At 43.3% G+C, this 13,799-nt stretch overlaps 2 protein-coding genes across 3 annotated transcripts in view; one reads left to right on the top strand and one right to left on the bottom strand.

Annotated features, from left to right (window-relative positions):
* Window positions 1–2,675, top strand: part of LOC139407195 (tetratricopeptide repeat domain 38) — a 22,476-nt gene extending 19,801 nt beyond the window's left edge. Inside the window, exons 12-14 of the mRNA XM_071150757.1 lie at window positions 160–319; window positions 1,209–1,282; window positions 2,245–2,675. Coding sequence (XP_071006858.1) covers window positions 160–319; window positions 1,209–1,282; window positions 2,245–2,332 — 322 coding nt within the window. The 3' untranslated portion in view covers window positions 2,333–2,675. The remainder of the gene's footprint in view (window positions 1–159; window positions 320–1,208; window positions 1,283–2,244) is intronic.
* On the bottom strand, window positions 1,490–12,706 carry LOC139407204 (tetraspanin 33b). 2 transcript variants are annotated; one of them, XM_071150769.1, is made up of 8 exons: window positions 12,385–12,706; window positions 9,427–9,484; window positions 9,083–9,210; window positions 8,797–8,871; window positions 8,170–8,265; window positions 7,519–7,647; window positions 3,941–4,102; window positions 2,669–2,937 (listed from the first exon to the last, which is right to left on the bottom strand). In XM_071150769.1, exons 1-8 carry the CDS (start codon window positions 12,478–12,480, stop codon window positions 2,869–2,871), a joined length of 813 nt encoding a protein of 270 aa, XP_071006870.1. In that variant the 5' UTR covers window positions 12,481–12,706; the 3' UTR covers window positions 2,669–2,868. The 2 variants fall into 2 exon arrangements, with proteins under 2 accessions (XP_071006879.1, XP_071006870.1); XM_071150778.1 differs by lacking the exon at window positions 8,170–8,265 and having other exon boundaries at window positions 1,490–2,937; window positions 12,385–12,683.
* Between the last annotated feature and the right edge of the window lie 1,093 nt (window positions 12,707–13,799).

The raw sequence follows: 13,799 nt of genomic DNA on the forward strand, positions 1-13,799 counted from the left end.
TAAACCTCAGACCTCGTTTTGCTAGTAACACCATGGTGACACCATTTCTGCAGGGATCACATACAGTTCAGTGAGAGCATACATATTTTTTTTTTGTAAGTATAATAGGGCTTTTGACATCTCTATTGTCTTCGATCGTCTCTCCTGCTGTGTGTCTAGTGTTCCAGAGGAGAACTACCAGCACCTGCTGGCTGGCAGCGTGGGGCTGCCCATGTGTCAGGCCCTGCTGGAGTACGACCAGGGCAACTACAGCCGAGCCGTGGAGCTCCTGCAGCCCATACGTTACCGCATGATGGAGATAGGAGGCAGTGACGCGCAGGTGAGCCCCAAATTTTGTGAACCATCGGGGGGTTTTCAGGAGCTCTATGGGCTTTCAAACCTACGCCTGGAGTGAAAAGCATGTTCAATAGGGAATGTCCTTTTTGGAAGTGCTTTTTAGACCAGGAATAGATATAATCTATGTCAGAAAAAAGGACCTTTGACGAACACTCACTGAGGCATTCAGGCTATGGCAGTCTGTGTTTCTAATAGGCCTATGGGAATGTAAAGCACAATGCAATGAGTGATAAATCATTTAACCACAATACAATCGTCCTTAGGCGCTGTTCATAGGGAAATGATCCTTATTTAGGTACAACCATAGAACTAAGAATGAATGGGCTTGGAAGCTCTTACCCTGGCAATTGACTGGTAAACTCATGGGTACACTCAATGGCTGCCTGGTATTGTGATGCAATAATTTCCATGGTAATTTGGAATGTTCCATCAACTGATGCTGGATTGTAATTTTAAATGATGCTAACCGATGTGGCTCATGTAATGTCAGTAGAGATGACACAACAAATCACAGCATAGATTGAAGGGTACTCTTCCTGCTTTTACTTCCTGGCATGGGTACTGTACACTCAAAATGGCTGCCAGTATACCCATTATCTTATCATTGACCTGAATGGAGATGCCCTTTCTATTCATTCTTATTTCTATGGGTACAACAGCAGGGTCGTATTCACTTGGGAAGAACCGGAAGAAAACGGGCAGGTGCTACCCGAACTTGTCCAATAAGATGTTTTTTTTCTGTTGCACAACCTTTTTGAAATGGTGTGCCCTAGTGAACCTGATCCAGAGGGGTAGACACAGTATGTTCTGTGGTAAAAACATATGTTGGGTCTAGTGTGTATTGTAATTGCCTTGTTTGTTCCATTTCTCAGAGAGACGTCTTTAATCTGCTGCTGATTCACGCAGCAATGAAGTCAGGAGTGACTCATCACCAGAAATTAGCCAGGTAAAATACATTGATGGGCTGCCTCCAATTGAAAGGCTTTTTACTCCGATTTGCTCTGTTATTAGCCCAGAGGTCACTTCAATGCTGTGCCACTGTGATTGGACAATGACGTAGATGCCGAGTATGTTTCTTTCTCAAAATAGACATCGATGAGAAAAAAAGTGTTGGGTTCTAAACAAACAGGAGTTAACTCAAACGCACAACTAGTAAAAGCTCTAACCCATTTTATTCAACCCACTGGGTGCCTCAGCTGCAATCACACTTTGCACATGATCAAACAACCATTTATATGTCCAGATGAGATGAGGGGTGTAACTTCAACTTCTATCTGTTGCCCAATACTGCCTAACGGTTGTGCTGTCGTCTTCGTTGATGGAGCCGTCTGGTAGCAGCTGCTCTTGATCCGGTCACTTCTCCAGGATGTTTACAAGTGATGTCATACTCTGTTTCCCTTTTCTCCCATAATAACTTTTCATACAGAGTTCCTATTCACCCTTTCATTGATCCGTGACACGAAGCATTTATTATACATGTAATGTAATCAATAAGTTCTAATATAATGACAGGAATACGTTTTTCAAGTTACAACCCAACAAAAGTGAATGGCTAAATACACAATATTGATCTCTCTGTACAATATAATACACGGTCCTCTGTCCAGTAAGATTTTATTTTCTCTCGTCTTGTGCTCCCTGTGCTCCCTCGTCAGGGAAGTAGAAATATCTTGACTGTTGAATTTCATCAGTATGTTCTCATGGCTAAGCTTGTCCTTATTGACACCCCCTGAAGTCTGTCAAATGCAAGCGTTCTGGGTGCAATACAGTACACAATGATCTGTATACAGTGTACTGTATCTATTGATTACCGTTACAGAGTGCCTTTTGTTCTCCAGTTAGATGTTCTACTCTAAAGAACTCAATCTAGAACTGTCCTTTTTTTTGTCTTGTGTTGTCCTTCTGGAGATGTTTGTTGGTGGAGCGTGAGGCAACGAAACCCAACTCTCCCCTCACTGACCGGCTGATCCAGAGAGCCCATGTCCTGCATGCCTAACCTGGGTGTCACTGAGTCTGGACCAGGGGCTACTGCAGAGGTACCCTCCCCAAATTGACTCGATGCTTGGCTGAAGAATGTGGCCTTTATTCTTCAGTTACGTGGACCTAATAGAAATGATCATCAACATGTTCAATATCCAATGATTTCTCTAACTTCAACATTTGTCAAAAAGTATGTTCAATTGAATGTTCTGTAACACAACATTTACAGTCTCATATAGCAAATTATATTAGCAATCACACTTTGAAATATAAATAATGCATCCTTTTCAGAAAAGAATATCCTCATGTCAATATAAATCATATTTAAATAATGTAATAAATAAACACTTCCAATGTCAGCCTTTAGTCATCTAAGTCCAGCATAACACACTTCCATACGGTCTATACAGCACACCACTAAATCAGATGCTCCGAAGGCTGTGTAATGTAACCATAGATGGATGCCCTTTGTTAACTGGAGTGGCCAGTACTTCTTCTCTGTTCTCTCCTAGTTGTTCTGTTATTTTCTGTGTCGGTCGGGCCATCTTCTTCTCACAACACTGAGCTGATCTCATCCTGGATCTGAGAGATGAGGATCTGGGAGAGCACAATGCCTGCAATCTGACAGAGACAAGAACACACTCTGGCTGCGTCCCAAATAGCACCCTATTCCCTACACAGTGCACTAGTTTTGTTCCGAGCCCAGTATGTGGAATAGGGTCTCATTTGGGTCGCAGGCTGGGTGCTAACTCACTCCCAACACCGCCACTCTTAGATAAAGCTTAATACGGCTTACTAAGAACAGTCTCTGAAGGTCAAAACTTGCGTGGCTTTACCATGCACAGTGGATACAATTCTATTGCTTAGCAAATTTCATCTAACATCTGCATGAAAACAGACTGCAGAGTCTGATAGTTATTCTTTGACCTTAACACATTGTGTTTGTTTTAACTTGCATCAATAGGAGCTTTTTTTGTGCAAGTGATCAAGGCATCGGGTGATGTAAACAACAGTTAAATAAATGAAGAGACAGGGAAAGTAGGCATTGACTCCTGCTCTTGAATACGATGCCACATCAAAGCTGTCGGAATTGTAAGGCAATTGTTTTGACGTGACTTGTGGGTAATTTACACACTTCCTTCTCGGAGGAGACCAAATCAGTGGAATATCAGAGCGAGGGATAGAGAGAAAAAGGGATGGATGGAGAGACTGGAGGCGGAGAGAGAAGTGACAGATGGGAGTAGTGAGCAGCCCCGTTCATTAGTGACTGTACAAACTGCACACAGCACTCTGAGAAATGAGCTACTGTACCAGCAGACAAGAGTGGGTGAGTCATGCAACTTAATTAAACACCAACTTAAATTATCCCACATTTTGAAAGCTTTCAAGGCTATTATAGGGATGTGATTCATGAGTGTCTCACACTCAGGATGTGAGGGAATATAGGCATGGATAATATCTTACATGATGTGGTAAGTAGGCCACCATCTCAGTGGTGGGTTTTATCATCCCAACCTGAATCTAAAATCTGCCTGTGCCTCATTTCTGTTGTATGCAGACCCACTATGAGAAGGCTGGTGTTCCCCACTCCACCTCCTGTATGTAGCCCTTGTGCATGGGTTACCTGAGGCAGGGAGAGACCCAGAGCTAGAGCCCCCACCAATAGCAGGTGGGACTCAATCCACCGAACCGCCCGGTCTGCACAACCCACTGGATAGATGGACTTGGTGGCCTCGAGGTAGTTCTGAGTCTGGACCCCAAAGCCACACTTGGTGTTGATCACAACCTGTACAGAGACAAAATGACATTAAGACTTCATACATAAGCAATCGTGATGCGCTGTTGACTCAAAACAGATAATTACATTGTAATAACATACAAGTTTAATTATAAATCAACCGCATCGACTTAAATGAATTGTGATTAATTTCATCTGTTATAATTGCTGTGTAGTTACAGCATGTGAACTGCAGGTTGTAGCACTACCTCGGTTCTTGTGTTTAGTTAATGGGTTTCTGATCGCGTTGTAAACGGTCAGTGTAATTCTATCCAGAGTGAGAAATCATCTATGCTTTTGTCTGTAGATCTCCATTTAAGTGTTTTAATTCTCTCCAGTAATGAGGGTGATGTCAGCATTTATACATAATGACCTGTGTGTAAGTCTATATCTATGTAAGTTTAGTGACCTTAACCCATCCCACTTCTGACACCAACACTGCGAATTCAGGGATTGGCCCCTACCGGGACACGAACCCAGGTCCAGCGACTGTCAACCCAACACCTTAACTGTTACACCAAGGGACCCAAACCCCTTGACCAGGCTGCTGTCGGGTTAACGTACATACAGTGCATTCAGAAATACCCCCAAAATACACATACCACATGTCAAAGTGGAATAATATTTTTTACAAGGTAATCAAATGAAAAGCTGAAATGTCTTGAGTCAATAAGTATTCAACCCCTTTTTTTATGGCAAGCCTAAATAAGTTCAGGAGTAAACATTTACTTAAGCAGTCGCAAGTTGCATGGACTAACTCTGTGTGCAATAATAGTGTTTAACACAATTTTTTATGACTACCTCATCTCTGTACCCCACATGCAATTTCCCTCAGTCGAGCAGGGAATTTCAAACACAGATTTAACCAATTCCTCACAAAGAAGGGCACCTATTGGTAGATGGGTAGAAACATTTGAAAGCAAACATTGAATATCCCTTTGAACATGGTGAAATAATTAATTACGCATTGGATGGTGTATCAATACACTACGTCACTACAAAGATATAGGCGTCCATCGAATCGGTGGCCGGAGAGGAAGGAAACTGCTCAGGGATTTCATCATGAGCCCAATGGTGACTAAAACAGAGTTGAATGAATGTGATAGGAGAACTGAGGATGGATCAACAACATTGTAGTTACTCCACAGTAGTGGCGAGGGTAGAAAGTTCCTCGGCGTACATCACGGACAAACTGAAATGGTCCAACCACACAGACAGCGTGGTGAAGAAGGCACAGCAGCGCCTCTTCAACCTCAGGAGGCTGAAGAAATTCAAATTGTCACCAAAAACACAACTTTTACAGATGCACAATCGAGAGCATCCTGTCGGGCTGTATCACCGCCTAGTGCGGCAACTGCTCCGCCCATAATCGTAAGGCTCTCCAGAGGGTAGTGAGGTCTGCACAACGCATCACCGGGAGCAAACTACCTGCCCTCCAGGACACCTGCACCACCCGATGTCACAGGAAGGCCAAAAAGATCATCAAGGACACCAACCACCCGAGCCACTGCCTGTTCACCCTGCTATCATCCAGAAGGCGAGGTCAGTACAGGTGCATCAAAGCAGGGACCGAGAGACTGAAAAACAGCTTCTATCTAAAGGCCATCAGAATGTTAAACAGCCATCACTAACATTGAGTGGCTGCTGCTGTCAACTCCAGCCACTTTAATAATGGAAACATTACATCAATTTATCACTAGCCACTTTAAACAATGCCGCTTCATATAATGTTTACATACCCTACATTTCTCATCTCATATGTATATACTGTACTCTATACCATCTACTGCATCTTGCCATCTTGATGTAGAGTACAGTATATACATGAGATGAGTAATGTAGGGTATGTAAACATATGAAGTGGCATTGTTTAAAGTGGCTAGTGATACATTACATCAAGATGGCAAGATACAGTATATGGTATGTATCACTAGCCACTTTAAACAATGCCACTTCATATGTTTACATACCCTACATTACTCATCTCATATGTATATACTGTACACTATACCATCTACTGCATCTTGCCTCTGCCGTTCTGTACCATCACTCATTCATATATTTTTTTATGTACATATTCTTATTCATTCCTTTACACTTGTGTGTATAAGGTAGTTGTTGTGAAATTGTTAGATTACTTGTTAGATATTAATGCATTGTCGGAACTAGAAGCACAAACATTTCGCTACACTCGCATTAACATCTGCTAACCATGTGTATGTGACAAATAAAATTTGATTTGACAATATTAACCTAAATGACAGAATGAAAAGAAGCCTGTACAGAATAAAATGTTCCAAAACATGCATCCTGTTTGTTAAAAGGCAATAAAGTAAAACTGCAATAAATGTGGCAAAGAAATAAACTTAATGTCCTGATTACAAAGTGTTATGTTTGGGGCAAATCAAACACATCACTGAGTACCACTCTTCATATTTTCAAGCATGGTGGTGGCTGCATCATGTTATGGGTTATGCTTGTCATCAGCAATGGTGTTTTTTAGGATAAAATCCTAGAGGGAAAACCTGGTTCAGTCTGCTTTCAGGCAGACATTGGGAGACAAATTCACCTTTCAGCAGGAAAGGCCAAATACACACTGAATTGACAAAACATGAAGATTGAACACATTTGCCCCCAGAACAGCCTCAGTCAGGGCATGGACTCTACAAGATGTCGAAAGCGTTCCACAGGGATGCTGTCCCATGTTGACTCCAATGCTTCCCACAGTTGTGTGGATGTCCTTTGGGTGGTGGACCATTCTTAATACACACAGGAAACTGTTGAATGTGAAAAACCCAGAAATGTTGCAATTCTTCTCAACTGTCTCAAGGCTTCAAAGTCCTTCTTTAACCGGTCTCCTCCCCTTCATCTACACTAATTGGTGTGGATTTAACAAGTGACATCAATAAGGGATCATAGCTTTCGCCTGGTCAGTCTGTCATGGAAAGAGCAGGTGTTCTTAATGTTTTATACACTCTGTGTACACTGGAGTTGCTTACCAATACGACATTGAATGTTCCTGAGTGGCTTAGTTACAGTTTTGACTTAAATCGGCTTAAATCTATGGCAAGACTGTCTCGCAATGATCAACAACCAATTGGAGAGCGCTTGAAGCCAAATATTGTACAATCCAGGTGTGCAAAGCTCTTAGAGACTTACTCATAAAGACTCACAGTTGTAACCGCTGCCCAAGGTAATTCTAACGTATTGCCTCAGGGGTGTGAATACTTATGTAAATGAGATTTCTGTTTTTCAGTTTCAATAAGTTGGCAAACATTTCATTATGGGGTATTGTGTGTAGATTATTATATATATCTTTTTTAAATTCATTTTGAATTCAGGCTGTGACAACAACATGTGGAATAAGTAAAGGGGTATGAATACTTTCTGAATGCACTGTATGTATGTTTTGAGCCCCCACCCACCTCTCCTGGTACGGGGGTGCAGCAGGAGTAAGGGACCGCACAGCGCTCAGAGCTGGGGTTCCCCTGGGTGCAGTTGAAGTACTGGTTCCATGACCAGTCAGTGTAGTTGTTCCAGCCGCAGCACTTGAACTGAGAGAAGGAGAAATATACGGAAAAGGGATAATTAGAAACATTGTCTGGTATATTCTCTCACTCTCCACTCCTGGGAGGACCCGCCAGCAGCCGAAGTGTGCCCGTACGTGCAGATGGGTGAACCCGCCAGCAGCCGAAGTGTGCCCGTACGTGCAGATGGGTGAACACGCGAGGGGAGATGCAGAATGCGTTGAACAGCATGTTACTCAGGGGCTTTCATGTGGGAAGCCTGATTGAAGCTGGGGTAACAGAACTTTTGATCTGAGGTCACTCTGTGGTGTCCTGGCTAACATGTTAAGTCCACCTCCCCAACGGGAACAGGTCAGTTGCAAAGATTTCAAAATGGCGTTGTGTGCCTATTGGGACTCGCTGTAATGAACTCAACCCGGGTCTGATGTGGTTTAACTTATTAAGAGAAAATAGCATGTTATGTAAGTGTGGAATGTAGTGGAATAGATGCCCTCTCTCTGAATGTAGTGGAATAGACTACCTCTCTCTGAATGTAGTGGAATAGATTACCTCTCTCTGAATGTAGTCCATGAGGTTCTGCAGATCCAGGTCATCCCTGTAGTGCACGATGGCTTTATTCACAAACTTCCCCAGAGCGTCTCGTGTCTGGGGTTACAGAGTAGAAGGAGGATAGGTATGTAAAGTACTATGTTCATGTAAATCGGCTTGTTTGATTATGGGAATGGCCCCTAGGGGATGTTTTGAGAGAGCTTTAAGTATGGGGCCCTGGGGCTGGAATAGATGGCTCCTAATGTGCTATGACGGCTGTAATAACATATGCTTTAGAGTGGTAATACGCTCACGGTCCCCCTGGAGAATCTCCCCCCTCTCCCCCTACCTCCCTTCCTCTCTGTCTGCCACCCGCAGTATGCCTCTAGGCACCTCCCGAATGTCATTAACGGCAAACGTCCTAGAAGAGATCTTGTTGAAATTGAACATTTGGTTCCACTTTGAAGTGACAGAGCGTTTGAATCATTTAGCGGATGGGGAGAGGATGCTGCGAGGGTGGTTAAACTGCCCTGTTTTAGCAGCGACGGGAGTGCAGACACGAAGACAGCACAGAGAGAGAGAGTAGGAACTAGACAGACACCAGGCTGTAGGCGCAGTACCAGACCCCAGGAAGTGTAGAAACAGTACCTGGTCTGAATAGAAGAAGCCCAGGACAGCTATGGCCAGCTGAGTGAGGAAGACCAGAGTCAGACTGAAGGAGAACTGGAGAAGAAGAGACGTTACAGAGATAGTATTCTGTCAGAGGCAGGTAGGTACAGAGTTTCCCATAAGTGCTATTTCCAGTCCTGACCTTTTAACGTTCTCCAATAGAGGGAAAAAGTTGTTGTACTGAATATCGTTTAGGAGCACCTTCTTCCGACCGTCTCATATTTATTGTTTAAAGGTGGCTTGAATATGAAAAGCTTGGCCTTACCGTCTTCAGAAGGTGAATGTTTTCTCGCAGGGCTCCGATGCAGCCGCAGAAGGTGATGAAGAACATGACCACGCCCACCACGATCAGGATGACCGCTGGGTCGATCAGGAACGTGTCTCTGACCGTGTCTGCAAAAGACGAACACAGACAACCGTGTGGTGTGACCCAATTGCACAACCTACTATGAGCTGGGGGATCTTTCTGGGCACCTCTACTGGGGATTCGTTTCACAGTGATATTGGAATGAATGAAAGGCAAACCATGTCATGAAGTTAAGATTGCAGAAAGCATATTTTCAGATACAGATGTATGGCTTGGAATATGCAGAATAAAATGGGTCATACCTGTTGCTTTTTGAACCTTTGCATATACCCCTATAGCAACAATCAGCAAGGAGAAGACCTGAAAGAGGACAATAAATCAGATATGCATATAATCTCCTTAAAATAGTAATAATACAACTTTTTTTAGATCAGGAAACCCTTAACAGTTAATAACTTGGGGCTCTATTCAATCCGCATCACAGACGCTCAGCTTTACAGCGTGATTGAAATTTAAAGGCAATGTTCCCGCTTTAGCGGAGACCGCATTCATGATAAACGCTGCATATGTCGGCTCAATCTGAAATGACCTTTTACATTTCTATTGTGGAATCCGCTACGCTTCAGCCTGACAGATTGAATAGAGCCCTTAAAATGCTGTTTTTTGTTTTTGTTGCTACGGTTTTCAACCTTGGGCTTAGGGCTATTCATCAAATCAGTCGAGGCTTGCCTTCAATTTTTCTCCATTTATTTTTGGGGGAATTGTCTAGTTCATTTGTCAGCTTTTGCTGTGTGGTTTCTTCTTTGCCAAACTAATCTCAGACAGAAGATTTGATAGTTGTTCCAGCTCTTCATTGTATTTCTATTCTTTTTTGGCAGACAGACATTTGGCTACCCTATTCTTGGAGCTAGAGTCCTTGGAGCTAGCCCTTGTCAGTAGGTGATGTGTACTCTGTCAAAAAGCACAGCCCTGAGGCGTTAAGAGTTCTGTTTTCAAAATCTATTTCCCTACATGATTGTTATACTACCTTGAATGATGATTTGTATGATTTGTCTTTTGTTTACAGACCCCCTGATTGGCTTCCTGATGGCCAATAGTGTGTGGTTCTGAGAGAGCTTGTACACACCGTAGGATCTCTGTGAAATTAATTGCACAAGCTCCTATTTAAACATACAAAATTGGTTGTCTCATACTGCTTTGTCTCGTTGAAATAAAAAAAAAATGTTTTGCAAGAGAGACTTGCATTGACCATTAACAATCATAGACGTCTTTGCTTGATAGATAGTGTGGTTTGTTTGCGAGGAGGACACATGAGAGAATTTAAATGGTTTGTTGTGCGCTATCTTTCAGTCATGGAATCATCAACGTCTGAAAAGAGTTGCTGTCATAACCGCCTTGGTTGGAGAGAAATACCTAGCAACAGTGTACTTTTCCATTTATGACCTCTACATAATACATCCACACACAACACAGTTTGATTGGAGCTCCAGTGTTTTCAAGATCGTCAAATAAATTAGTACTGTAATTGTTGCTCTTAGGTTGCTTGTGATGCCCTCTTGGCTGGCTGAAACATACCTATTGTATAGAATTGGTCTGTGCTGGCCTCCTGGGGGATGCAGCGGTCTAAGACACTGCATCGCAGTGCTAGTGGTGTTACTACAGACCCGGGTTCATTCCATAGGACAGCGCACAATTGGCCCAGCGTCGTCCGGGTTAGGTTTGGTCCGGGGGGACTTTACTTACTTTTCATCACACCCTAGCGACTCCTTGTGGTGGGCCGGGAGCCTGCAGGCTGACCCCCGGTCGCAAGTTGAACGGTGTTTCCTCCGACACATTGGTGCGGCTGGCTTCTGGGTTAAGAGAGCAGGTGTTTAGAAGTCTGGTTAAGCGGGTCATGTTTTGGAGGACGCATGACTCCACGTTCGCCTCTCCTGAGCCCGTTGGGGAGTTGCAGGGACGAGACAAGATCGTAATTGGGGAGACAAAATCAAAAAAAAAAAATTGGTCTGTGCTGGGAATAAGGTACACTGGTGAAAGTATTCCAGATATGTTCCCAGGCTTTGAACAGGGAGAAACGGTCCTGTATTCTGGGTGGATTGTGTTCGGGCGGCCTGAGCCCCTGACTCAGCTGAGCCAAGCCAGGGGGACGAGACTGGAACAAAAGGCTGTAGCACTGCAGTCCAGGGCCTGTCCAGATAAACACACACAACTAGCCCAGTGATGTTTGGCTGCCACCGGTCCCCTGGCCTGGACGGTTCAATAACACACTCTGCACATCTCTGTTCTCTCTGTTTGCCTAGACATGGATAAAGAAGGATTGATAGAGCGGTGATATCACAGGTTGCAATATATTCCCGATGGGATTTGCTCCTGCACAAAGAGCCAATGGAACTTCAATGCGACTCCCATCCCGTGAGTGCTTCGTCTCTCGTCTATCACATAATCTCTGCCCTATCCTTTATCTTATTGTAGCTGTCTGCTCACCCAATGAGATAAAACCCCAGTGTTATCTCTATGGCTTCAACACCATGCACCAGCATCAAGCCCCCTGTCTATCTGCCGCGTGGCCGCACACTCACAATGACGACATGGTCATGTGAGCTTTAGGACAGCCATTCAGCCCCTGTGCTTGGTGGAAGAGATAATCAGTCTATAGGAGACATCCGACAATGTGCTCTTTAACAAACGGGTGGTGTTGAAGACTCACCAGACACACAAGCTCTTCATTGAATAAACACAATACTGGCTAAATAGCTTAGACTGTAGGCTTTAGGTCTACACTACAACAAACGTGTAACTTTTGGTCATGTAAAAGATAACCATTCCTCATCGCATTTAACAATTTAGTGGACATTTTACACCACCCCTAAGACTTTCAGCAAGTTTTGAGGAATAATTAATCGTGCAAAGTTCATGAAGAACCATTGAAATGAGACAGTCAATTTTACCCACAACGTGTCAGATTGATATATTGTTGCTGTGAATGTCGACATTTTACAGTTGTGAATAATCTGAACAGGGAGCGTCTGCCAGCTATTTGCAGCCCAGGAAACCTTTCTGAGTTATATCTCTGCATGTTTAATTCACGAGCGTTTAGCTTGAGAGCGTATTTCTGTTTTTTAGAAGTGCAGCATTCTGTTGCTCAGTGGTTTGTACACTGCCTACTGTACATTACACACATCTACAGCCAGATCACTGGTGCTTAGGGCTTACGTTTGTTACAGTATGTTAGAGGTCTTCAGCCGAGTGGCTCCACTTACCCAGAACAAGAAGCTGAAAAAGAACAGGAAGTACCTTATCCAAGGGTTGATGAAGGAAAAAGTCTCGGCTCGGTTAAGATTCAATTTCCTATCCATTTTTGTTCTCTTTTATGCTCCAAAAAATTTAAATATACCCAGAAAACTTAAGTCTTCCTTGGGAAAAAGGTCTTCTGACCTCAATGGCACGTCCCAGTTAAATAAAAGTTCATAAATGAAATAAAAACCTCCAAAAACAAACACCGAAATGCCTAGTCCAAACCCAGAGATATTTGACCACCATACGAATCAGCCCCCTGTGTAAAGTTTGCAGTGGCTGCTGCCTAAAAAGGGGGGCTAGCAGCTGTGACGCTGCCCTGCCATGGCTGGTAAGCACCAGAACTGTCCTGCAAGCCCAGGAATCAGGTTACACAAAATATCTGTGGCCTCAGTGCTGCTGAATGGCCCATTGGCCCAGGAGCTTTAATGTATTGTCAGTCTGTCTGTCACTGAGGCTGCCTGTCACTCTCAATAAACAACCTGGTCTTTAAAAAAATATATATATAGACATCTAAATGGGTCGTAAAATACTAAATCAAATAGCTAAATGATCCATAGCATGACCATCTTGATCCATAGCATGACCAGGCTGCAGTAAAGGACTACAGTGTAGCCTTATGAGTAGCCTACAACCAGAGAAACATCTAGTCAAACCATGTCCCTGTGATCAATATTCATATGTGGGTATATATACACTGAACAAAAAAATAAAGGGAACACTTAAACAACACAATGTAACTCCAAGTCAATCACACTTCTGTGAAATCAAACTGTCCACTTAGGAAGCAACACTGATTGACAATAAATTGCACATGCTGTTGTGCAAATGGAATAGACAACAGGTGGAAATTATAGGCAATTAGCAAGACACCCCCAATAAAGGAGTTCCCCAGACCTGAATCCAATTGAGCACATCTGGGACATCATGTCTCGCTCCATCCACCAACTCCACAGACTGTCCAGGAGTTGGCAGATGCTTTAGTCCAGGTCTGGGAGGAGATCCCTCAGGAGACCATCCGCCACCTCATCAGGAGCATGCCCAGGCGTTGTAGGGAGGTCATACAGGCACGCGGAGGCCACACACACTACTGAGCCTCATTTTGACTTGTTTTAAGGACATTACATCAAAGTTGGATCAGCCTGTAGTGTGGTTTTCCACTTTAATTTTGAGTGTGACTCCAAAGCCAGACCTCCATGGGTTGATACATTTGATTTCCATTGATAATTTTTTTCTCAGCACATTCAACTATGTAAAGAAACAAGTATTTAATAAGAATATTTCATTCATTCAGATCTAGGATGTGTTGTTTTAGTGTTCCCTTTATTTTTTTGAGCAGTGTATATACAGTACATATAGGTTGTCTAGGCCCTAGGGGCTG

Source organism: Oncorhynchus clarkii, chromosome 1 (genome assembly GCF_045791955.1).
Source record: "Oncorhynchus clarkii lewisi isolate Uvic-CL-2024 chromosome 1, UVic_Ocla_1.0, whole genome shotgun sequence".
NCBI classification, from domain to species: Eukaryota; Metazoa; Chordata; class Actinopteri; order Salmoniformes; family Salmonidae; genus Oncorhynchus; species Oncorhynchus clarkii.

Bases quoted from the DNA above. Each gene is read 5' to 3' on its own strand.
- LOC139407204 (XM_071150769.1), bottom strand. From the start codon at position 12,480: ATGGATAGGAAATTGAATCTTAACCGAGCCGAGACTTTTTCCTTCATC. The intron at 8,872-9,082 runs GTAAGGCCAAGC...CTTCTTCTCCAG, and splicing joins ACATTCACCTTCTGAAGACG to TTCTCCTTCAGTCTGACTCT. The intron at 8,266-8,796 runs GTACTGTTTCTA...CTGTAACCCCAG, and splicing joins GCTTCTTCTATTCAGACCAG to ACACGAGACGCTCTGGGGAA.